Consider the following 27,593-nt stretch of genomic DNA (forward strand, 5'->3'; position numbering starts at 1 on the left):
ATTTAGGATCTTAACTTCTCTTTCTTTTAAATAATTTTTATTATTAAGCACAGGATGTTGACTCAATTATTGCTAAACTTGATCTATTCCTGCTATCAGTTATATGTCTGGTTTACGTCCTATTTAATTAATCCTTTTAATAGAAACTAAAGAAGCTGTAATTTCTTTAACTTAGATTTGTGACTTTCCATGCTTCAAACAGATGACATAAAGCACTGTATTTTCTAAAACTTGATTTTACAAGCTTTAATTATGTAATATGAAGTAGATGCTAACAAATGATACCATTTCTTACATTGAGTTTTACTGAGAGTCGAGTACTTCAGAATTTAAGTTACAAAGCAACATAACTAGTAACAGCTGAAGAGCAGTATTTTTCCCTGAAATAGTCTCAATGGAAAATACTTTTCACTAGTTTATTAAAGAGGTTTACTATTAAAACAATCATATAATGTCCACTGACAAAAAGCTGCACCAATTTAAAAGTGTGAAAGTAAACAAAGAGTTTTAAGCAATATAAACACCCACAGGCACATTCTCCTACTGCTTCCACTCAAGTCCATTCGAAACAGGTTAATGCAAAAGCAAAATAAGTCAATCAAACTGAAATAGGAGTGGATTTAAAACAGTGCTAGTCTGTGTGTGAATGAAACCTGTTATGTCTAGCCTCTGCAATAAGACCACATGTAGATGGACCTTCTGTTTGTTTTGGTAAGTATTTGAATGCAATTTAAACTTTATTTAAGCCAGTTTGGTTTAAATAATATAAAGAGTGTTTTGAAGACTGGCTAATAAATGAAGTAAGATGAAGTTACAGAGTAAAACATAAAATAATCTTCACCTTACTAAATGCATTTTTACATATGTTCTAAGGACACAGTGATCTCCCTGTACATTGATGACACCAATAGGCAAGAAAGAGATTTCTTAATGGTAGAAGTTCCGTGGAAGAAAAAAACAGCTTTTTTTTTTAAATTAGGAAGAAAACCAGAGCATTATGGAATGAAAGGCTCTAAAATTTGCATAAAGGAGAATGTTTTGGAATAAATACCCTTTGCTACTCCTTCCCTCTTCATCCTATTATTCTTGTGTTAGTATCTTTATTTTCCATTCCAAGACAATGTTTTATAGAGTCTTTTTTATGTTTTTAAAGTTTTTTTTCTTAAAGATTTTTAATTACTTCTTTTGCTATTTCACTTTCTCCCTCGCTTTTTGCCTTCATTAAGAAATTTGGGCTATATTATCTCCATCAGACTTTATATTTCGGTTACATTTGTTTTGGATATTTGTTCCTTTCTATCTGGCAGAGAAACAGGGTATAGTATTGACCACACTAAGTTTTGAAGAGGACAGTTCCAGTCTTTCAGAAGGAATGCAGTAGGGTCAACTGTTCAAAACCAAGGCACACTGTGAAGTCTGAAACATTATCCATTTCCAGAATATAATAATGGAATTATCGGTTGTTTTGCTGTTATGAAAAAAGCAAACAATCTGACAATCACTGAACAAGTAATGCAAGCTAAAAATGTTTCTTGGATACCTCTTTATGATTTTTAAAACCCTACTTAGTAGCCATTTTACCTCTGGCCAGGACAATATCTCAGCAACAAAGCCCTTCAGGCAATATTCAAGACACAGAAATCATGTAAATACAGTTTCAAACTCAGTTTATTATCAAAGCTGACAGTATTATATTCATCAGCTTATACAAAATCTGGAAGAAACTAAATTTCTCTCTCAGTTCTGTGCCATAAAGTACATTTAAAGAGTAGCCCAGGTTGATGAAAAACTTTTCATTTCCAGCAACAAAGCCTTACCAAAGACATATTAGCCATATCTATTTGACCTTTTATACTATAAAATTGGTTATTTTTATTTTTGGAAGCAGCAATACAATTTGAGACATCAACATATATTCAGTATCCAATGCAGAAAAAAAAAAACAACCCAATATTAAACCAAAGTCTTGCCACTCTCACTTCCCCACTCCCCTTTGCAAAAGTTCATGCAAAATAATATGTTTTTATTAAATATATTTAAATATTTTAGGTGAAAGTCTCTAAACTAGTTGAAGAAAGAGCTTTAGAACCCTAATTACTAAAAACAGAGACATACTTATTTTTCCTATGGTTTCGAATATGTAGAATGAAATTCAACTTCAGAGAGAGGCATGGTGCCAGCAAATTATACACTTTCATTAGAAGGGTGGGAAAAAGGTAGGGCTAATGTACAAAAGAATTGGGTGCAGCACACAAACAGAAAACCTGGTATTCATTCTACATTTACTCCAACATGTTATCATATCCAGGAACACCACTATTTTAAAAGCACATACCGGTTTGATCTAAGCATTTTTAATTAGGTTACCACCAAAATATTTGCTACCTCTTTACTAATACCACTATTACCATTACTCTGAATCAACACTTCATACACTGCCTTATATTCACATGTCAGCACAGTGTCACTCCCTCTAGTGGGTAAGAAACACAGCTTATACAGACAACCCAAAATTTCATACAAGGGGGAAGTGCTGCTGTAGCTACCCCAAAAAGAACACCACTGGCTAGAGTGCGAGTCTTCTATCACAGCTGCAAAGACAACTACTATTTCATTCTGACTACTAGAAAAATGTGTTTTTACTAGCCTCTTTGTTTACTTTTGTTTCCTCAAATTTCCAATGGCCAAAACCGAATTACAACGACTGCAAATACAGTGTCAGCGTGAAATGCATTTATTTCTAGCTTGCTTTCACTTCCAGCATCACAGTAGTTTTAGTTCTCAGCTCAACAGCAAGTTTTGCCTGCCATCAATTATTTTCACAAATCCGATTGTTCCTTTGCATACATTGGCTACATACTAAACTCAAGTAGTATTAAAATCCTGTGTCGTTTCCTGGCAAATAACTTGATTACTCTATTTCATTTGAATACTTGCTTGACAAATCCAACTCTGGAAACACTAAGGCATGTTCTAATGTTTACAAGAACTCATTTCAGTAAATCTTACTACATAATCGCACAATGAAAAAAAAAGACCAATGAAACTCAACCATGTACTTGGATGTTTTTCACTGTTTATAAAATCTATATAGCTAACAGAACTATAGGATACTAACAAGGAAACAAAACGTCAATAAGGAGTCAATAAAAAAGAACTTGTTATATGCATTGTTCTATATAACCTTCTGATGCATATATCCAAAGAAGTTGCCAAAAAACCCCAGCCTGAGTTTGCTGCAAAGGATGTTGCTAATTTTTACAATTAGGAATGACTTTCAACCTGTAGATATATTAGCCTAATTGATTTCAGTTACCACCAGATCCTAAGTCATGGGATGCCTTAAGCAAAGGACAGCCACTCTCATATACAGTAAACAGAGGTACTCAGTAGGTTCAGAAATTGCTACCCTTAGAGTAACATATCAAAACTGAAATTGTTTGATAATTTTTAGATTATTGTAATTTAGACTGATAAGTAAATAGTCCACTGAACCACACTGTGGAGACAATGACTGGCAATTACATTACTTGGGAAATCATTATCAGGACAAAACTGTTAAGTAGCACATTTCTAAGAAAATGACATTTTACAAAAAGACAAAAGCATGTATTTTCCACCAAAATCTACTGCTGCTGTCATCAACAACCAACAAAAGCTACAGCTACCTAAAATGGAAATGAAAGTGTAATGTATGGAAATATTCTCTTATAAAATCTCCTTAGGCTTCACATGTATTAATGTATTAGTTTGCAAACATTAAGATCAAAGGCAAAGCAACAAATACATCCTAAAAAGTTTTTAGTCAGATTTTTATTAACGATATACAAGTAGCAAGGCATAAAAAATTAATATGTTCAAGCCTTGAAATGTCAAGTGTAATGATCTCTAGCTCTGCTTACCTCCTTTGCTTTTTGTTTCAGTCTAGCTTGCTCTGGGTCTTCTTGCCTTGAGCGACTCTGCATGTTTAAAAAAATGGGGAAAAAGGTTAACAGATAGTTTAAGAACCCCTTATCTGTTGCAGTAAGTTAAAAAATACCAAAGAAAGGGGAACAGGATACAAGGTGTCAAAGGTGGGATGCTTAAATTCACAGAAGTGTAATTTCAAACCCGTAGGCCTCACCCAAAAGGCTGTTAAATATTCAGTTGTAAATATGACCCAGCCTAGATTTAAATTAAAAAAAATACCATGTTTTTATCATTGCTAAAGTTTCCATGCAGGTTTCAATTATTCACTACAAACAAATTCAAGTATCCAGGAGCGGAAGTGACAACCTTTCCATTATCAGAACTTTTTAAACTAAACTCCTTTCAGGGTCACTTATTTTAAAATAAGCTACTGTTAGCAAGTAACCATTCATTCAGCTGGTGGGACAGAATGTGCAGAAAACAGTTGTAAATTCATCCTCCCAAAGAGTAAATCTTAATCATAAAGATGTTACTATCCACATGATCTTACTGTGAGCACAGCACAGAGATACATCTCATTCATGCACTACTTACAATATTAATGTTGCACTTTTTAAAAAGCACAGAAATATTGCCAAACGGCAACTTTTGTATTTTCCTTCAAAACCAGGAACAATAGGTCTAAAACCCACTAAGAATAAATGGTTTATTGCAGTAGCAGCTCACAACCGTACATTTGTTCAGATACAAATTGTTCTACAACCATATGTTAAAACTATTAAATTCTTATTTATGCTCACAAAGCATACTGATATGGATGGATTCAAAACTCAAAAGGTACATAACATGCATTGTACTTTTTTAATTGCACGATTGGTCGGTATTCAAAAAAGGTTGCATAAAAAATCGTAAGATGCTAAAAGAAAACTTGCCACATGCATGGAACTCTTATTTTTCCCCATACGTGAAAGACGTATTTCTTTATTTCAGTATTTCTTTTGAGATTTAAAGTGATACCATTGACATAACTCCTAAAGGTGTAAGAATATCTTTGCACTTTCCTATCTTTCTCTGCCTCATTTTATGCTGAAGACAGACCTGAAACTTGAAAGAATATTAGCTTACAAACTTACATATACTCAGATTTCCTTCCCATTGCGCAAATTTTTTGTAACATATTCTGTTCACAAGTCACAAATCCATGGAGAAAACCAAAGGGAGACAAGTTTTAAGGATAAGGGGACACATAATATTGTTAGGAGTCAGGGCACCAGCGATACTGAATTCTCTATCCTTTTTCTTGTTTGGGTTTTTTTTAAGCTGGGATTCTTTTTTTGTAGCTCATACAACACACTTATAAAACAGTGATGACAAAGCACGGTAAAATTAATCAATAATGAGATCTTGAAGACATGCTTGACTCTTCCACTGTGTATATTAGCTTCATCTTCCAGCACCACCTACTACAGATTTTGTGCCCGTTGGCATAAAGGCATTTTGATAGGATAACTTCTGAAGTAATGAGAAATGAAAATCTGTAGATGGCTAATGACCAAATTAGACTCTTATGCTGTAGTTGTACCAGCCAAGAAAGAAACTCCAAATTAATGTAGACCGAGATTCCTCCTAACTGCTGAATCCAGACAAAAACCATAGACAATCTGATCTAGTTAATGTTTAAAGAACAAAAAAAAGTCATTTCATGAAATGTATGGATCTGCCGGAGCAGAGACTCTATTCCGTAGAGCAATTACTAAGAGCTTGATTATATTTATATCTATTAGGTAAATATACAAGAAATCATCCATCCAATGAGTTGATGACAGCTCAATCCCTGTGTGCCTCAGTTTCTCTAGTATGATGCACGGAAAATCATATTTAGCCCTTCCATAGATTTTGATGATAAATTTATAAATGCACAATGAACTTCTATTGCCTTATGAGTCTCGCAGTGAAAGAAATACAGAAATACAAAGTGTTGTTATAATACTGTACAAAGCTGAATCATCTGCCAAATGCAAAGTACAAGTTAAAAGCACTTCAGCTTAAGGAGAAAGCAGAGTGTCCTAAGAGAATCAAGCTAAGACTTCTAATATTGTTACCAAGTTTCTACAAGAAAGTGATAGAATCCTAGAAAACACACCAGATCTATGCTGTGTTTGGGGACATTGTAAGAAAAATTAAAGCAATAGATGCAAAGTAACATTACAAATTCCTGGACACCGTAAGGGAAGGAATAACTCTGAAAGTTGTACAGATTAACACCTGTGAAGGTCAGAGCTTCCTTTTTTTTTTTTCCCATTTTTTTTCCCAGACACTGACCAAATAAAAGTAGATCTGGAGTTCAGGATAACCTGAAAAAGCAGACCGTGAGAGCAGGCAAAAACCAGCAGATGCTCAAATCTGTGTAAACCTCCATCTCATTCACAATAAATAATAAAAGCTATTGGAGAGGCAAAAACAAGCACTTGATACCTGATTGATATTAAATACAGGATTTTTTTAATTAATGAAAATTTAAAATACCAGATGGTGTTAGATATATACACCTAGACTGAAGGTTAAATTTACAATAATGCAAAGAATTTCTGGGTATTCCTTGAACTCACAGGTCAACTAGTTTGTTTCAATCAAGTACAATGTCACCTTTACATTGGATGTGTCATTACTGGCGTAAGTAACACTAAAAAAATTAAGGGACTTCACTGTAATCTTCTTTTCCTTTAAGTGTTCAGATACATTTTATTAGTCAAAACCAAATTGTTAAGACTGAAATACCTTCATGCTGACTACCAATTCAGTTTACAATTCAGTAAGCTTCAGAAATAAAATCATTGCCATAGAAGCTAAAATGTGTTCGAGTATAAACACTATTTTATTCATTCTTCACTTTACAATCTAATGTAAATTATAAAGGGCTTCTTCAGTGCTGATGCAACACAGATTAAAGCAAACACAAACAACTGAAAATGTCAAGCTTAACAGAGGTGCCTAGATAAGCTTTAAAAATGTCACTGGCTTCTCTTTACACTCCATTCCACATATGAACATCTTTTCCGTCCTCTGAAGAGTTTGAACAATTTTGCTGCTGTTCAGCTCTTGTAGTGCTTGTCTGTATGTCATCATTTTTACTCACCAATTATTTTAATATTTTACAGTTACTTTCATCAAGCTACTAACTAATCATCCATAGTGGTTCGGATTTTTTAAATTCCAGTTCAATTTTTTTCTTCAAAGTCATCTCATATCTCTGGTTTTGCCTTTTCTCCGTTCCCTCTAACATCCAAATCTGTCTATGCTGCATCTCACCTCTTTTGTGAAATGTGTTTTTCCAAAGTCTTTTAATGCACCAATGCCTTTTCCTCTAAAGTTTTGGAAACGCACACCAATCACAGAACTCCTCAACTCAAATACTTTCAGGAAGCTGATCATTACTCCTTTACCTTCCCCTTTATACTCTTCAAGTCTAGATCTGTAAATAAAGCAAGCTGGGGTTACGTAACGTCTTTTCATGTTGAGGAATAAACACCTTTAGAAGCAAGCTGGCTTCCCATAGCAATTTTAGAGCAACATAGGACTGATCCTAACTAGATAATGTACTTTTAAATACATTAAATGCTGTCTGCTCCTGAGAACTTATTCACCAAACCAGGTTTGTTAACATTTCTCCCAAACACAAGTTACTTTTATTAGACCAGACACCCTCGTATTTTAATTGTTAAGAAAGTGCTTTGTGTTAAAGAACCTGCTATCTTATTTATCTGAAAACTGCATAGATCCCATTAGGTCTATGGAAATACTAGACTTTCAAAGTATGAAAAGCAGCATGTGATAAATATGTGTATTCAAAACACATTAGAAATAGGGGTTTCATTTACATGTTACTGAATTCCTTAATGTTCCAAACCTCAGCTTTTCCCCTTGCTTCTGTTAAGGAAGAATGCCACAAAAACAGACCTCTAATTACACATGTAATAGACTGGTTTAAAGGAGGGGATTTTCTATTTCATAAAATTATCTTAAATTAGCAAGCAACAGTATTTTTCAAATAATAAGGATATCTATAACTCATGTAATACTTAACTATATGCAACATATTGAAAAAATGAAGGACACTGTGCATCTATGCAGATGTGCAGACTAACAGTCCTGATGTATTTATGACCATTATTCAGTATTTTGTTGCAATTTGTAACGTCAAAACTGCACTGCTATTCGATTTTGTCCCGCTAACAAAAAATGTTTTCTATTAAATTTATAATAATTCTGAAGTCTCAGCTTGTTAAACCTGTGTTAGAAAATGTCTCACAGGGTCTCTCATCCTAAATATCTGTCTCCCATGTTTTGCAACATTGATCCCAGCTAAGGCACTTCTGGCTTTAGTCCCCTTCCCAATATATATACTGGGAGTCTTTAATGCCTCAAATTCATCTTTTTTCATTAAATAAAGTTAAGAATCACAACTGCAGGTGCTGTACTATTGAGAGCCGCTGCTGTGCCAACAGTTTCAATTTGAAACCTATTTTTCCCCATTGATGACATTAGAACTTCACCCACGGCTGTACCAGCTTATAACTTTCACTTTTAATTAAAGAAATTAAATTGGCAACATGAAACACTTTGCTTTCACATTAGCTTTGTTAATAAAATGTGAAAGTTAAAAGCAGCATAGCTGAGGGTAAAACCCTATTCAGAGCTACGACCACAGTGAGGTGGAATGCAAGAGTACACGTCTAAAAAAAGATTTATTTTAAAAATCATTAAAATTGAAGTGCCAAATTTCTAAAAATTCAGAAAATTATCCCAACACAATAATTCTCTCTTTGGTCTCCTCTCATCAGAAGTGAGTTATAAGTTTCCATTAAGAGAATGCTTCATCTCACAGAAAGTTGCATTACCTCCCCTCCACTCTCAGACGAGAGGTAAAAGATTAAATTGGCATGACGACTGAACTCATCTCTGGCTCAAAGGGGTAGCACCTTCAAGTAATCACAGGACGTGTGTGTAAGGAAATCTGTATTGCCAAATGTCAATGATTACTCTCCAACAAAAAAGCCCTTCAGCCTATACTACTGTAAAAATCACGAACATCCATAAATACAAATTAAGTTTGCAAACAACACTAAACATAATTTTCCATTTCCTTATGTAATTATTCTGTTTACAGAATAGACTTTACATATGTGATAGTCACATTTATAAGACCCCAAAACCTGACAGGCTTGTTCCACCAACACAGACCACTCAAAATAATGGACTAATAGAATGTATATCTTTGAAAGTAATTTTCAAAATTTATTTGATAACAAAATAAACCATGCATTTAGACAGCATGAGTAGATTAATTAACACAGTAATTTTAATGTGATTTTCTTTATTACAGATTATATCATAGAAGAATTATTCATTGATTTTCTGAAAACAGGGACAACCCCAAGCTGTATCTCTTCACTGTAGAATGCCCCACCCTTTCCCAAAAACAATTAAGAAAGCAAACCAACCAACCAACCAAACAAAAAATCAACTACAGATTCCTATTCCTCCTGCTGCTAGAAACATTTCCATTATTAGCCCAGAACCAGAACCTCATCCGATTTGACACAGCCTGCATTCTCCAGGTTTTGGAAACAGCATTGAAAGCAGCAGGGAACACATCCTTTACTAGAGCAAGACCTGTGCTTTAGGGTTTTTTTACAAAGTCCACAGAACACATATCCTGTCAAATGTAAATTCCTCAAGTGATTTTACTATGGCTTTTGACCTTTCTGCAGTCTTAAGACTTTCCTTAGCTCTTCTTGCCGCTTCCCTTACCAGTCAGCAAAGATAGGTTCAAAAGATCTCTGCTTCTACACACACATGGACACAACAGCCATTGGGTTCTTAGTGGGAAAATAAGCAAGGGCAGAGTTGACTCTCCCAAATATTTCCTTTAAAGAGACTGCATTCTACAGATGTGCTTATACATGAGATAATCTCTCCTTGTGCCATTTGTATTTTACCCTGTTACTCACATAACAAGAGAATAACTCAAAAGCAATGACAATCAAGGCAGTTGCAATCTCTCCCTCTACAGCTTCGGTATTTGCCATATCGTATTATCTGGATGGCTGAAACAGGAGCTGTTCCAGCAGTGGGAGGTGACTGGATCTCAGTTTTGGAGACCATCTTTAAACTCTTCGATTACAATAAGAATTATTGGGAAGTGAAATAGAGAAATGCTTTGGGCTCTACGTTCTAGGTTGCTAAGCATACACTGCAGAACATGACGCAGAGATCCCTGAGGTACAAGAGATCATGCTAGCTCCTGAAACAGTATAGTCTTGTTTTCAGATTTTAGGTTTTTTAATTAAAAAGAAATTGTTGCACTACTATTACAACATACCTTATGATTTTTCCTTTCCTGTCAAGTTTGTCTTCCCTCAAAATATCTCACTGGAATGCAAATGTCAGTCATTACTCTTCTAAGCTTATGGTATTAAGTTTCTCTTTCTCAAATATTTCCCAGGCAAGCCAAATAATCCTGCTATTTTGCTATTATTCTCTTTCTAAACATTAATACTGATAAATCAGTATCATTCTTCTATGTCTACTTTATGGTAATCCATAGGACTCAAACTTGTTGATCGTGTATTTATTTACTATATTTTGATTTCACAAGAGGTTGTATTATTGAAGACAAACAAAAAACCCACCCAGCCCTAAAGAACATCAAATCATGAAGTGATTCAGGTTAGAAGGAAAAGCAGGATCAGCCTGTGTAAGGCTTTGTGCAGTCAGTGAAATGTTTTTGAACTAAGGACTACAAACTACTGTATTTTCCTCAATGTCCATTAAAAAAACCCAAACAAAACAACATGAAAAACAAGCATCAGGATACACAGAAAAGAAAATATGATTCACCAAGATTCATTCATTGAATGGAGAAAATAGGATTAAAAAAAATAAATGAGCATTTCTTAAAAGAATAAGCATTAAGAATGAAAACAGTAAATCTGTTTTCACCTAAACATTTAATACACAAGTATGTTATGTGGAAAACTGTGGAATATTTAAAAATGTGAACAATTAAAAGCTAAAATAATTTGGCTACTTTAAGATATCTTAAGAAACAAATTTCTGAAGTAAGAAAAAGTAGTTTTTTTTAAAAAACCCCTCAATCTGTGACCACTAATAGCACAAAGTCAGGAAGCTCAATGTTACAATTGAACAATAAGTTGTTCTGTATACTCTCCTCAGAATATACAATAAATAAGTCAATGAAAACACAAATACAATGAAAATTGGGATAACCAAGGGATAAACTTATTTGCAGTTTGCTATTTTACAGATACTTATATGATTAAATTTGCAGATATAATCAGGAGATTTATCCATATCTGTATGCTCCTTAAACAATATTGTCTTTGTTATGTAGCATGTATGAAAATTTGGTCTTTGTAATTAAAGTTACAAAGGAACAAATCGAAATTAACTGACCAGAGACATGAATCAATTAGATAAGGCAGTTAAACAGAGGTGACTATAACACTAACCAGGACCATTGTTTATTTAAATTAAAATAAACAAGTGTACATATTTAAATTAAAATAAACAAATGTACAAAACTGGTTTGTTTTTTTTTTTTAAGTCTAGAAACTAAAAAAGAAAATGCCTCAAAAGGTTGAAGTAGTAAAACAAAGAGCCTCAAAAAACCTCGTAACAATTTATTCAATTGTGTTTAAATAGCAGAAGTGTAGGCTATGACTTTCAAATGGCACAGAAACACCGGCATCTACTAAATTTCAAAGGCAATTGTGAAAATTATTTCACCAAGTTATTTTGAAAATGTTAGCCCAAGAACTTAACAAATTGAGAACTGCATCTTAAAAATGCAGAAGCATTACAGTTAGGTAGGTGTGGTGTTATCATAGATAAGACAGCACCAGTTAATGAATTAAAGGTGTGATGTCATAAGAACAGTATATTTTTTGTTACAAGAAACAAAATTTGTTTATGAAACATTTGCCTGAAATAATTGTTTGAAGACTATGAATTGTTAAGTAGTTTTGAAAAAACAAAGTAAAACAGATACCTTAGCAGCCTTCAGCAAGATTTCCCTCTCTTGTTCATCCTTCCTTTGCTTTTCTAAACGCTCCAACTGTTCAAAAAACTTTAACTGTGATCGGACATCTGTAGCTTGTTCGTACCATTCATCATCCTGCAAAATAAAACCAATGTTTTTAAAAAAGCAAGCTCTTTCATCAAGACTATGCATTTAAAGAAGGCTACAGGTGTTTTAGATCAAAGTATTTCCATTGTATTAACAACTAAAGAAACACCTCTTTTTTTTTAAGCTCGTGGAATGAAGCCAGCATCTGGTTAATAATACAGCTGGAATCTGATTATTTCATTAATAACTAAGCAGTTTCTTAAAAAAATACCAAGCATTGATTTATTAACACTAGAGAAATTAAAGAGTTTTAAAATTAAACTCAACAGACTTACTGATGAAAAACGTCTAAGATGCTTAATTTTATTACTAAACAATCCTAGATGCAGGATATAAGCTTAGTTATAAACTGCAATTCCTCTATTTCAACTCATGGACTGGTAACAGACATGATCAAGATGCAGCATTATAAAAGCATTAAAGCTGAAACTTCAGTTGAAAATAAGTCTCTAATTACAGTTAAAATAGAAGAACTTTATGACAATTAAGAGCATTCAAGCTTTCCTAGTATCCAACAAACACAAGACACAGGGACCACTCAGAATGCCAGTCAGAAAAATAACTTATCCATATTACTTCCACCTTATTTCTTTGCCTAATATTTTCCTTTTTGACTGCAATGTTACAAAATCAAAGAAAACCATTAACCAAGGAATATATAGAAGACTGTGAAAATACGACCTCTCAATCAGAGACAACACTATTTTTTTTTCTAAGAATCTGTTGAGATACTATTTCAAATGCACCTTTGGCTTAACGTGGACTAAGTGAAGTATTTTCTTCTCAGACACCACCCTAGGGAGAAGGAATGAGGGATTTAACACTGCTGAAGCTGATAAAGAAAATTGGAAAGAAACATGGAAACTCCTATATCCATTAATTGCAAGGAAAAATTTAAGTGTAGGTAATAGCTAGTGGTCTTTTTTTTTTTTTAATCCATTTTTTCTACATCAGCAATGTTGATTCTAGTCACAGATTGAAAAGATATTTTTTTCTTGAAAATGCCACATACAATTAGTCCACCTGTGACTCAGGTTTAGGAAATAGAAGGGCAAAGATACAATCCAAAACTGAGGCTTTCACTCAAGGAAAAAAAACCAAACCCAAAACCTAGCAAAAAACCAAACCAGTATATATACTCAAAGTATTTACACACTAAAGAAATCTAAACACAGCTTAGACACAACGTACAACTATGGTTATTACCATCTTGCTTTTACACCAGTTTAACAACTATTAGCATCTTTTATCAAAAAAGGTATTTCATACTTATCAATAAAGATGTTTGATTTGTTTGTATTTCAAACTGGTTTGCAGATTCTTATTTAAGATTCTTATTTAAGGTATCTAAATTGTTTCAATTTTCCTCAAGAATACAATCATTAACAATGGAATGAGAGTAGCACTTTATCTTGAAATGCTCTTTTTAAAGTGAATATCATTGTTTAATTACAGGGAAGAATTTACAGCTAAATTCTTTAGTTGTTGGTGTAAGACAAATTGGTAGCCTTTGTAAAATATTAGTATTTCTCAAAGCCAAGGATATTTCAAGTTACTATTGATTCCTATATATTGAAACAATTGTGATTCAATCAATGGGTACCTTGGTCAAAAAAGCAGACATCAAGAATCAACAGTCTTAGTTGCAATCCACAAGCAGAAATAGCTTAACAGATGCTCCGTGCTAAACACTTCAGCACAGAAGGAATGAAACATAATTCTACATACAAATTCTATCACAGAGGAGGAAGACAGATCTGGCAAGCAGTGCTATCATCCCACCACTTTCTATTTGATGAGGTCAACAAACCTACAATTAAAACATGCTCTGCAGAGAATGAACACAAAACACCTACTGTATGCTAGGAAAAAACGTCATTGCACTGCATAGTTCTGTAACACATAGTACCCCTCATTGAACACTTACTTTGTACGATTCCATTCGGTGCTGGGTTATCACTGTTACTTTTTCTATCACTGTTCTTAATCTGTTTTGTGTTGCATGGGAAATAAAAGTAACGACTTCTGCCGGCACATCAGTAATTCCTAGTTTTTTAGCTAAAGCAAAAAACAAAAAAATCAGAATTAGCTTACTCTTCACAAAAATAAAAACTCTAATGGACATAAAGTCATAACTTTCTTTTCCTGAACAGAAAAATACACGTGACAGTACATTTATGTAGCTTTGGTGATATATTCATGACCCCTCCAAAAGAGGTGTGACTATAAGGTTTGAAAGAGAAATCAGAGGTATTTTTTTACCACTTGGAAAGCATTTAAGAAACTTACTGGTGTTTACCCTAGAATACTAAACAAAAATATAAGAGTACAGGACAATCTGAGTTCTCAGTTGTTCTACACAAGAAAAAGCATTTTCTTAAATTTTCACAAGCATTAGCATGAATTTATTTCAGCGTGAATGAGACGAGGTTGTAGCCCAAAGCATAGCTACACACTTTAGCCGACACTACTACCATATTACTGATAATAAAAATTCTTTAGAAAAGAAACTTATTAATTGAATACAAAGAAACGGTCATATTAAAAACAGGTATTTTAAAACAGCAGTTGTCCCCCAAACACTGCTAAAAGACATATTTCTAGTTATTTGGATATTTTATACTTTGTTCTGCATTTATACAAAGAGCAAACACTTGACAGTCTAATGCGTTGATATACTGAAAAAACACCTAATCTATGGAAGCAAGAATATAGGTTGCACTTGAGAATTCCTAAGTAAGTCAAAATAATTAACAAGTATCGAACATATATTTGGAGATATATAAATATGCATACTAATTTAAGCTATAGTTCTACGAAGACATAAATGAGTAGCCCCAGTGAGACAGCTTTCTTGATAGAAAATTCTGCATTCTGTACACATACAGATATATATATATAAATATCTCAAAACACTCAGTTGTTGCATTTTATATGGATTATTGGATTTGATCCACCATAAAGGAGTAAATACTCTGAATCCAATTTCCATTGAATAAACACAAGACTTTTAAAACTGTCTGTGAGTAGGTTTGTTTGGGACATGTTAACAGTTATGCAAAACACAACGGGAAACTTGCATGGGAATATTTTGGAAAGCATTTCCTGAGCGGCTAATAACAGTAATCAGCATGGTTAGCGGGAGGAGTCCCGCCGCAAATCCAAACCTGCGAGGCCCAAGACCGAGTATCCGTTTTGTGCAGCATTCCTATCTTTTCCTGGCCAAATTCAAGAGCAAGAAACCATCACACGTCTAAAAAATGAAGACGAACAAGTGAGCAGTGGTCTTACATGGATGTGTACTTCTGTTCTTTTACTGATGTGATCTGAGACGAACTGGCAGCGTTCAGCATCACCCAGGGCTTCTGTCAGGGCCGGGCTGGGGCCGCTCAATCACGGCGCGGGCGGGCCCGGTCGCCGCCGGCAGGGGGCGCTGCGCCGGCCCCACGCGCGGCGCCACCGCCGCGGATCCCGGTCACGGCTGCCAGCGCGGGATGCGCCGAGCCGAGCCGAGCCGCAGCCACAACCGCGCCTTCCCTGCAGCTCTCCCTCGGCCTCTGCTGCTTTTTTTTTTGATCTCCAGTGTCTATTTAAATGTATATTTCCTATCACCACTACAGTACACCGTTCCCACACTTCCCAGAGCTCAATTCTCTACATCAGACATTTCTGGTATTAATTTTTTTAATGATTCTTTGAAGTTGTTATCTCTCAAACTAACTTAAGCCATCACTGACTCCGTTGTACATGTTACCTTAAGGATTTTAGCAATATGTATATATGCTTTTTAACTGATTTTTGCTTTATCGCTAAAAAGAAAATCCAGTCTTTCTTGGCACCCAATTTGTCCTCTGTAATAGAGATGGAACTCCACGGAAGTTGCTGAAAGCTGAACGTATAATGGAAAGCAGCTGTACATATTAAGATCCCAATGCTGCAACAGTTACTCATGCAAATTAAGTCCTTGAAGTCGGCTCCTACCAATATGAATAGTCCCACTATTTGTGCAAGTCAGACTTGCAGTACTAAGACCTATTTCAGCATGCATCATTTTATTATGCAAACACATGTATGCAAAGCTATCAATCAGAACTCCTATTCTGAAAGATAAAATGCAAGTAAGAAGGGAAATTTAATTAACTAGTATCCAGAAAAGAGGGCTGAGATGGAAAATTCTGCTGAGTATTCTAGGCAAGGGTATGAACAAATAATGTTAAAATAGTAATTCTTTGAATTTCAGCAGTGCAACTGCTGCTACCAAGTTTCCCTGAACACACACACAATCCTTTCATAATAAAGAATTATTGCTGTCTTAGTTTTTTCACAATAAAACTTTTCCTAGTATAAAGACTTTTGTTCTAAGCAAATTCAACCGTTATATGGTTTGTTTTGCTATCAACTCTTCAGAGATTCATTTATAACCAAAGGATCCTTCCCTGAGATACCTGATTCCTAAAGATCCTTGTTTGTCATCCTCTTCATCAGCCTCTACAATATCCCAGTAACTTTATACTCCTGAGATCCCTCAACACAGTATTCTCAAGTCCAGAAAACCATCTGGGGGCTAGTTACTAACAGAGCCCCTCACGAGTCTATCCTGGGACTTACCCTTTTCAATATCCACCTCAGTGACCTGGAGGGGGAGACACACCCTCATCAAGTTCGCAGATGGCAGATACTGAGTGGTGCAAGAGGAAGGGCTGTCAGTCAAACCGATCTCATGAGCAGGCCAATAGGAACTTCATTAAATTCAAGGACAAATGCGAAGTAGTGCATCATTCATTATTCTATTCATAGACTAACTCTCTACAACGATAACAGGCTGGGGATTGCCTGCCAGGGTCACAGCACCGATAGAAAGTGGTCAGAAGGCTAAACAGGATTCAGTTGCACATTCTGACAACAATAAACATTAAGAGCTTAGTGGGTTTATCAACAGCAAAATTGTAGATGAACAGTAACCAATACATTGAGGGAAGCAATTATTCCTCTTCACTCAGCACTCAATCCACATCTAGAATACTGCGGTCAGTTTTGGATTGCCTGGTAAAAGAAAGACTTGAAAAAACTTGAGTTCAGGGAGAAGTCACCAAGATGATTATGAGGTTGAAACATATGATCTATATGAGGAGAATCTAAGGGTTCTTTATCCTGGAGAAGGCTTAGGGGAGAGGCTATTGAGAAGACAGACTCATACTCTTTATTGAAGATACCTAGAAAATGAATGAGAAATAAATTCATGAACTGAAACAGCAGATGTTCGGAATGGATATAGAAAAGAATTCATTATGAAGACAATTAAGTTTTGGAAGATCTTGCACAAAAAAAGCTACAGACTCTCTCACCTTTGAGGTTTTTAAGATACAGTCAGAAAATGTCCTAAGCAACTTTGTCTGAGTTTAATGTTGACCTAGCTTTGAGCAAGAGGTTGGACTAGATGACCACTCAAGTTCTCTTCCAACTGAAGTGATTCTGTGATCTCTGTCCTCCTGCATTGCTTCAACTTCCTCTCATATTCCTTATTATCACAGAATACCCTTAGTTCCCTCTTACATCAACATCAGCCTCTGGCGTGTCTCCCAGTCCATATTTGTCCAGCTTGCTATCTGGGCACCCTGAGGATAACCTGGCCAGTCTGTACAAGGGTGCTGACTGGCAGTCAACCAGACAGAAGAGGAAAGAAAAAATGGTTGATTTCTTCCTCAACTGGGCCAAACAGAGGAGCTCTCTAGATCCTGATTTATCAATGGATTCAAAAGTCACCTGAAAGAAAAGAGAGGGAAGGCAAATAGACTGTTCAATCACTCAAGGCGAGCTTTCTTTGGAAAACAGGCTAAGGAAGAAAAAAAGTACACAAAAAATTCCCCAAAATAAATTAGTGTCAAGAAACTAGATTATAAAAAGACAAAAAGATAAAAGTCAACTTGTCATGCATATCATTCGTCATGTGTGGAAGCATCTTCACATCTTCCCTGCTCTGAATTAGTCAAAATCCTGTTCATATAGGATGTCAGGAGCAGAGTGCATTCCAAAGCTGTATACTACATGAAGATTTGGCACACCACTTAAATACTTGGATTGTACTTGGGGCAAGGATGGGAAAATTACCAGTCTCATCTACACTGAGAAAGGCTGGCCTTGATTCATTAACAGTCAGGCATACAGCTGTATTGATTTGCTGACCTAAGAAAAGTTCTGATACCATTGTTTAGAGACGGTCTTTTTTTTGCTTTCTGCTACTCAGAAGAAAACGCCAAGAAGAAACCGAATCTATGCAAAAAGCTGAAAACTGTTAATTTTTGTATGCATCTATATTAAAGTCTTAGTGTTTTCTTCACTGCTACATCTCCTCCTGAGTTTCATCCACTTTCATTTATAAAAAAAGTATACTGGAATTCTGTCTGTCATCAAAAGAAAATAATGCTGCTCTCTAAATAGAAAATTCCTGAAATATTCTTCTAGTCTGCATAATTACTTTTTGCAGTTTTAACACAGAAAGATTTCTCTTACCTTCACAAGACTCTCTACACAGATGATGATATGAGAAAATAAATATAATTTATAGTGTTAAGAAATGTGTATATACAGATAAATACCTTTAATAAACCTATACATACTTAATTGGATCACAAAACACAAATAACCTCAATGTATTATTCATCTTCCTAATAAAGTCACTGACAGTGGCTTCATCTGCAGATATTTAGGTCTTAGCATTCTGGATTCTGGTCTAAATTGTGTCATCTAATCATTGCAATAATAACCCACAATACACACACTTGCATACGTATGGAAACACAAAGAGAAAAGATGAAACGTAAAAATTTCTATCAACACCCTGCCTTCATCTGTCTTTTGTTTAAAAACAGTTTAATTAATTTCTGACTTTTAGCCATCTTAACTTATAACCAAAATGCTGCATTTAAAGCAGTCAGGAGCCATACACTTAAAACACCAATAAATTACAAAGTCATAGGTTGGAAGGGATCTCAGGGATCATCTGGTCCAAGTTGTGCACATGGCAGTGCTGGGTTAATGGCTTGACTCAATCTTAAAGGTCTTTTCCAACCTAAACAATTCTGTGATTCTGTGATCATCTTTGTGGCTCTTCTCTGAACCCCCTCTGGCCTGTCCAAATCTTTTTTTGTTCAGTGAGGACCAAAACCAAACACACTATTCCAGGTGTATCCTCACAAGCATTGAGTAGTGAGATAATGGCTTTGTTATCTCTGCTGGCAATGCCCTTCCTGATGCAACCCACCATCCTGCTGGATTGCTGCAGCAGCATACTGTCCACTCATATTGAGTGGCTTGTCCACCAGGACCACGATGTCCCTTTCCCCAGCTGGGTAGATCCCAGCCTGTACTGCACTCCTAGATTGTGTTTTCCCAGGTGCAAGTATAATTTTTTAAAAGTTGCTTGCTTCTAATTAATACATTTGTTAATTTAGACATTTTGGATAACAAGTATATGCTTCAAGTCTTTAAAATTACTTTAGCAATGTAATTCTGAACTTTTCCTGGAGCTATGATAAAAACATCATCAAGGATAACACCAAAAATGGAGCTGGAGAAAAGCAATGCTGCAAGCTATAATTTTAACCAATCTCTCCACTTGAATTTTAGTTAAAGACATAACTAAGGTCATGTTCTTCATTCAAGTGTTCTTGCTGGGTCTCTGCTATACCAGAACTGTACAAGACGGCCAAGAATTGATGACTGATTGCATGAACACTTCAGGTTTTTTTGTGTCAGGACTCAGTTTTAACACATCCTTAGAGGCATCAAATGCTACTAAAGCTTTCAGTTAAGTCACATGAAAGATATGAGGGATCACAAATTAATAACCTTAAAGTAAGCAAATTACTAATCAGCAAAGTACTTATATAACAATACAATAAAGCCTGACTACATATTATTTCTTAATTACATGTTTGGAAGTTTTAGTAGCAAAACATTGTTCAAAGAGCATTTAATAAAGGTCTGTATTATAGGAGACAGTATACAAAGGAAGTGTGTTAGAATATTTTTGTTACAAGCAAACTATATTCTATTTAAAAGTTTGAAATATTGCAATAGAGTTTCTAAAGTTAGAACTTATATACAAAAGTTCCAAAAACCTTGAGGGAAAAAGCGTTCAGCAATATTATTCTGATACTGGCATAAGTGACACTAGGCACAAGACTGTCTTTTACAAACATAAAAGCATCTAAGCATTGTCATTGAAAACTTTCAGGTCCCAAGAAGTGAAAATTCTGAAGAGTGCTATCATCTGCTTAGCTATCTGAAAGGTACTGTCTTTGTGGCACTTTAAAAGTTTAATTATATTTTATTAATCAAACAAACTGAAATAAATCCTAAGAAGGGTACTGCCCTGTTGGAGAAGCAGAAGAAAAACAGTATCTTTGCAGATTAACTTTTTGATTCTTTGGAAGCCTCTTTAATAATTTATACTTTTAAGAGGACTGACAGGATTGAGATCAAAGATTAAAAAAATTATTTGTAAAACATTAGGTCTGACTCTGATTATTGATGTGATAAATTATTGAGTACCTGTACAAAATCTCTTTATGTTTACACTTAAAACAGAGAAACCTTGAAGAACTGGTTTTAAACAGTTAAACTGTATGTATTGAGGTTTGATTTTGTCTTGTCCTTCAACAGAAACATTGGAAGAGTGTATAATTAGTCTCTATTTGCCCGAATTACAGGTCAGCCAGATCAGAAACATCTTAAACCCCTTAAACTTAAAATTCTGTGCACAAAATACTGACCCCAAGATGCAACTGGAACTCAAATTCTTAGGTCCAGTTCTCTTCTGCTGTTACAGCTGGTATGCATACTACAAGATGAAAACAAATCACAAAAGTCCATTCCCCTAGGATCTAGGACATCTTTTTGTTTCAACTTTTATTTAACCTTATTCAACAACATCAGATCTAGAATAATGCAACAAAGATGCATCTGGTCAGATATACCTACCCACCTAATCCCCACCAACACAGTAAGTACTAGGCTGTGCCTTGGATTGCATCTACAATTTTAGGGTTAAGTGCCCTTCCTCTTTCATCTCAACAGCACCATCACATTTTTATGTGCTTCAGTCCCTCTGCAATCTTTCCCATCAGGACCTTGCTACCAACTACCACTTAAATTTCTGCAGCCTTCTAAACAATGCAATGCTTTAATGAATTAAATTCTTACATTTCAACAAAATAAAAGAAAGTGATGATTTTATAGTTCTGCTGTATGTGTTGGCAGTGAAACATTTAGAACACCTTAATCTCCGTAAAATTACGTGTAATTAAATGCAGCATTATCACTTAAGTAGTCACAGTTCAAGACTTAATGCTATATAGGAACTTCTGGAGGCTAACAGGTGAAAAAATTAGGAGGAAAGAGGAGAACGGTACACCTTCCTTAACCAGACAAGTAATATTTGTATGTCCTAAGACACAGCATGTGTGAAACAGATCACAAAATCAACAGAAAGCAATAGGTGATTCATCTAATACTGCTATATTAATAACTCTAAAGTGAGCAACAGCACTTAACTATCCAGGCTGACAAAAAAAAAAGGGGAAACAACTCTAATGTACTAAGGGCTCTTGGCATCCTGAGGAACCATAAATGGCAATTATTGAACTTACTGGTCCCAATCTAATAAGGTGGAACTTAAGAAGGGAGTACATCTCCCATGTAGCAGTGTCCTTGGCCTAGAAAGTAATCCATCAATACTGCATTCATATTGCTAGTAAAGGGAAAACCTAATCTCAAATATTAATCTAGAGAATGGGCGACAGAACACAACAGAATAAAAAAATGAAGATGTTGTTTGGGTACAAAATACCCTGAGGTTGTGTTTGGGGTGGGGGTACCAGAGCCCCAGACAGACTTTAACTATTAAAAACTGAAGGACAAGCTTGTTATACAGATTGATAGTGCAAACAACAAATCACTAGCTCTGATTACTAGGATTAGAGACTCCTAAGGGTATAAGATAACCTGGTGATCACAGGCACAAGAAACAATATGATAATTTTAGATGGAATTTTCTGTTTTCAGTCTTTTTAATAAAAGCTTCACTTCAATTCTTACTAAGTAAACACATAAATAATCTAATGAATGTTGACCTGTTGTACTGTTAAGTCTGTCTGATGCTGGAAGACAAGATGAAGGAAAAAGAAAAACAGAAAAAACTTTCGTTTTAGCCAATCCAAATGAAGTTGTTTGAGAAGGAGCCTCTGAGGAACCGATAACATGCAGTGTTTTTAGAGAAGCCACAGGCTAGGGAGTGCTTCCTGTCAAACTAAAGAGAATGAGTGCCAAGTGCCTTGATATTTGGTAAGCAATTCCCTCTAGCAGGTACAAACCAGCACCCCTCTTTGAGGGGTGCTCTGTGAGGGGCAGATGGGCACAATATATTCCACAGCTCCAAACCAGCCCTGAACTCGTATAGGTAAGATTTTGTAAACCTGACACTATTTCCAGTCCCTCTTCATTTGTAATAAACTGACTTTGTTAGAAGACTTTTTTCACACCGTGTAATTGTTCTTTACAAAATAATGGAAGATCCTATGTTAATTACTTCAGTATCCTTGTTTGCAAATGAACAGTCCTCCTCTCATAGGATAAAAATTATCTTGAGACAGATTCTACATATAAATGGACAGTCTGAGAACTGAAGACTTGATGGATGTACTATTTGTTCTATACTTCTTCAGAACTACTCACCTTGAGATGATTCCCCAGGAAGCATTTTGTGAAATTGAGAAACTTTAAGAAAGCAATTAATATATTCCAAACTTAGAGTTTAAAATCCTCAAAACACATAGTAATTTTCAGTGCAAAACACATCAGGAAAAAAGATAACCAGATATATGTAACCTAAAGAAAGAAAAATTCTCAATATATGTCACAGAAATCTTAATATTCTCTTCTCCTCCTGCTCCCTCAAAAGTAAATGACAACCAAATTGTCCTCACAAAGTAAGATTCAACTAAGACTCTGTAGTGTGAATGCACTGGTACAAAACCACTCACAAAGCTTGTTTCAGGTAGTATAGTGGATTTAACTTATTCAGTACAAACCATAATAAATAGTTGCATTTATATAATTGTATAAAAAGTTAAGAAAGCTATACCGGGTAATATAGTCCAGCATCCTTTCTCTAACAGCAGTAGTGGGAGATGCTGCTAAAAGACTATTAAATAAAAGATGTGCTATCATAAATATGCGACAATAAACAGTCTAGAACCATCCTAAAGTAGAGATTTCATCTTTCTATTAGATCAGGATAGACTTTTTTTCCTATTAATTTTTCAAGTAATTTTTTGAACCTGCAACATCCAAAAACAAAAAGTACAACTTAATTACTCACCTGGCAATAAAAAAAAAGACAATCCTTTTCGCTTATCTGGAACTTTTACTTTCTAATTTTGTTTGACATCCCTAATTACTGTAAAGGGAAAACCAGAAAAATAGCTCCATTCTAGGGTGTCACATTGGTGTAATTATTTTAGCGAAAAGAGGTAGAGAAATAATCGTATCCATGCAAAATCTATGTGTAATCCAGGCAAAAATGTCTGATCTTGTTTTCTGTTTTGATTCAAACCTCTTATGCAAGTTGGTTGGATTTGGGGCAGGACAAAAAAATTAATGAAGCAGAAAAATAATTTCTCAAGACCCCTACTTAACCCTACTCATACGATCTTTTTTTTTTTTTATGAAAGTCATGTAAAACTGGCAAAAAAATTCCTTCACTTCTTTAAGAATTCTCAACCAGGTGAGTAAGTGTGGGAACTAATGGAAAAGAACTAATTTGAGAAGAGGGCTGATGGAAAATATATATAACCAGCCAACCCAGTTTCCAAAATTCTGTCTCTAAGCTAGATGATTAAACAGCTGACAGGTAGCTATTAATCAGCTCTAAAGAATCTTTTTATTATCCTTAGTGGTTTGTCTCTAACAGAACCAAGCCAGTCACCAAACAACATTATGCACAGGTATGCAGAGGCTTGGAAAGTGAACAGAGTTGCCACAAATCATGGAGACATGAACATATAAGCAGTGCATCTTGGAGAAGAGAACACTTGGTATTCAGCTGGCAAGGAAGCCTTACAGCTTGGTCAGAGAGAGGAGAAAAAATGTACTCTAAAGGAAGAGAAAGAAGCTACTCTATTAATCTCTTCTATATTTTTTTTCTGTAACTGAACTGCATATTGCCCAACTTCTTTTAGAAGAAATCAAAATCTCAATGTGCTCAGGAAATACGTTATCCTTAATTGTGATGTTTAATTCCTTCTCTTTTAGTAATTCCTCTTTAAGATTACTTGTGTGCAATTTCATATGCATATCCTAAAAAGAAGATGCTGAAGTTATTAAAAGGGAGGCACAGAAGGTCTGAGAATTTTTTAGAACTACATCTAGTTCCTCGCCTATAATCCCAGAAACCTGTGGTGCGGCAACTGAACAGTGTAAGGAAAATGTAAAAGACAAAGGAAGGGATGATAACTGAAATAGCTGCAGGTCTCAACAAGCCAAATGAGAATATACAGAATACAGTTATATCATCTTTTTCTCACCTTAGTTTTCTCAAAAAATAAATACAACACAACATAATAAGCATGTCCAAAGACATTCAGGAACATTCAAGATTTAACACAGAGTGATTATAGAGAACTGGAAAATATGTTCGCTATTTTTATAAATAATAGTTCATGCCTCAATGTACTTTTGTGTGTGGTTACTCACTACAGAGTCAAATCAAGAGACTGGTAGATGGACCAAATGAGAAAGAACTAATATGGCAATGACACCAATAAGAGTCCTTAAGAAAACAATAATGAAGTTATTACGTTGGGGATTTATCCCCTGCCTGTTTTCATGCAGGCTTGAAGAATGTGCTTCTTGGGCTAAGCTCAAGATCAAAAGAATCTAAGCCATTACAGGACCTCAGACTTACATACAAGAAGTATATGATTATGCCAGTGTGTAAGGTGAGACACGGATGGAGAACTGTTGTAAGAATGTCAGACATGACAAACACACGTGGAGGCACAGATACCAGCACCCTGCAACATAGTCCCCGCAATAACAGAACACACTCTCAATCATGTCCACACAAGGATTAAAAGGAATACTAAGTATAAGAATTTGCCTATCTGCCTCTGTTCTTTTAAAGCAACTTGTGCAAACAATGCAGACATTTTTGCCTTTCTTTTTTTTGTTTTCCTGAAGAAAACATCTCCCTGACACTATAAAAGCCTTGTTGGTGATATGTGTGAATAGCTATCACAGTTGGCCACTACAAGTCTGATGCCAGGCAGACTAGCTCAACATGAGGCCTCATCTTAAGGAGCCAGCATGAGCATATCAGCCCAAAAGGATCTGCACAAAAAATATAGGAAATGATAAAAGATAACAGAAGAGTAGACCAAAGATCATAATCTGAACCACAAAATGTCAATACCTTCATCTCTGTTTGTCCAGGATTAGAGAAGAAAAGTTGTCAAGATCAGCACATTGTGCCACGTTCATAAATATCAAATCTATACATCACCACTGCAAAACTTATCCAGAAACTTATGGTCATTTGGTTTTGTCAAAATAGCTGGAGCTTATGACAGTTGATAGCAAAGTTGCACTTCTACATTACTGTACAAGAACAGATGGTGGTACCTCATGTGGCACAACATCCAGTGTTGCAGTTACTGCCTTGAAAACAAATACCCTTTAGTTACTGATAGAACATCTTTGCACCTGTTCAACACTTTGCAACATTTGGCTGTGACTTGTTTTGTTAACACTAGATTCTGTAAAACTGGTTACAGGATAGATCAATACCCTCCATATTGCAAACATTGAATAAAAGAGTCAAAACTGCCAATGAGTTATAGTGGAATGTGGACTTTGTATGCAGTAGGCTCAGCAACACGAAGGAGGCTAACAAATGCAATTCAAACTTATGGTAGAAGGAAAGATTAAAGTGAAGTTCATGACGTTTTTCAACAATTTTAAGAAATGAAAATATTACAACCTTAGTATGAGCAGCAGGATTGCCAAATAAACGTAACGAACAACCATTTCAATGTATTTAAGAAAATATTACCTTTTACTTTTTCCCCCTTAAACGATCCTTGAAGATGTTGTTCACTGATCAATGACTTCCTCCTCCACAAAGATGTTCCAACATGTGTTGAAAGCTGGGGACATTAGTACCACCTCTAGAGCATGGAGTTTGCCTACAGGGATAACGTAAGTCAGCTTTATTGCAATATTGAATGGTTCTCTAAGGTTTTCTTTTTATTGTTCTTATTTTACATCAAAATGTATTATCAGAAATCTCTTTATGAGGTGGACTTTACAAATGAATCTGATAGAGAATGCATCTCCACAGAATGATGATCCTAATTTTACTCTCCTTTGCAGAGACTGAGAAATTTAAGACATTAAATTAAGACTTATTTTGAGGCTGGGCAACATATTTTGATAGGCCCTGAAGGCCAGACTTGCCTTCCAGAAATAGCATGAAGACTCTTTAAAGAAGCCTCTTCCACTACATTCATAAAACAAAATCAAGGTATTATGGTGAAAACAAAACCAGAAACCTCCAAACATTTCTGGGAGCAAATAGTATGGTCATGCTCCCAGTTACATTGGAATAAAACCTTTGAAAACAATGCCTGAAGAAACAGCTTCATTTCTTCACAAATTAGCATAGTTTAAATATATAATATCTATTTGGAGAAATTACTGCTTGATGACATAGCATCAGCTCTGTCACTTAGAGGTAGTAACTGCTAAAAGTATAACTCATATTCTGTAGTGTTGCAGAACCAATAAGATTAATAAAAAGAAAACCTTAGAAGTATATAAAAAATTTTGAAGAGAAGCTGCCCTACCTTTCACAGAAAGGCAGACTCCAAGCTCTCAGGTGGTACTGAAGTTACCGTTCCAACACATGTTGGGACATCTTGTAAAACAGGAAGTCTAATCATGGACCTATTAAAGAAAGAACAACAATACGGTTTAACATTCTGCTGAAATACCTACTGGTTATGTTTATTTGGCAACACTGCTGCTGATACTAAGATGGGAATATATTCCCACCTGTTTTAAAAGGAAATCATAAATATATGTAACATAGAATATTGTCATAATATTGTAACATCAGTAATCAGATAATTTGGACTATAAAACCAGATTCTTTTTTGAATATGTAAAATAAATTCCATTCTCAATGTGAGAAACTAAATTATCACAACTATGGATGTTGATAAGAAGATTGGGAGCAGTGCATACCTTCTAATCTAAATAACATTTCTAGCACTTTGCTTTTTTTCAATAAGCAAAACACAACTCCTAACTTTGAACTAAGTTACAGAACTATTCCTGATGTCAGAATGTAGATACATCTCTAGCCTTGCCACATCTCTCTAAGTGACATACTGAAGTTTATAGGGTCTAGAGGAAG

General features: G+C 35.1%; 1 protein-coding gene across 3 annotated transcripts in view; it reads right to left on the minus strand.

Annotated features, from left to right (window-relative positions):
- LOC133626787 (transcription initiation factor TFIID subunit 4-like) overlaps nucleotides 1-27,593 on the minus strand; it is a 142,794-nt gene that overhangs the window by 67,563 nt on the left and 47,638 nt on the right. For 2 of the 3 annotated variants that reach the window (XM_062007904.1, XM_062007903.1), the window contains exons 11-13: nucleotides 14,046-14,176; nucleotides 11,981-12,106; nucleotides 3,903-3,959 (exon numbers count right to left, since the gene is read on the minus strand). In XM_062007904.1, coding sequence (XP_061863888.1) covers nucleotides 3,903-3,959; nucleotides 11,981-12,106; nucleotides 14,046-14,176 — 314 coding nt within the window. Of the gene's footprint in view, nucleotides 1-3,902; nucleotides 3,960-11,980; nucleotides 12,107-14,045; nucleotides 14,177-27,045; nucleotides 27,122-27,593 lie in introns of those variants that run through there. The other variant, XM_062007905.1, reaches the window with a different exon arrangement.

The sequence above is a fragment of the Colius striatus genome, chromosome 14, assembly GCF_028858725.1.
Source record: "Colius striatus isolate bColStr4 chromosome 14, bColStr4.1.hap1, whole genome shotgun sequence".
Lineage (NCBI taxonomy): Eukaryota > Metazoa > Chordata > Aves > Coliiformes > Coliidae > Colius > Colius striatus.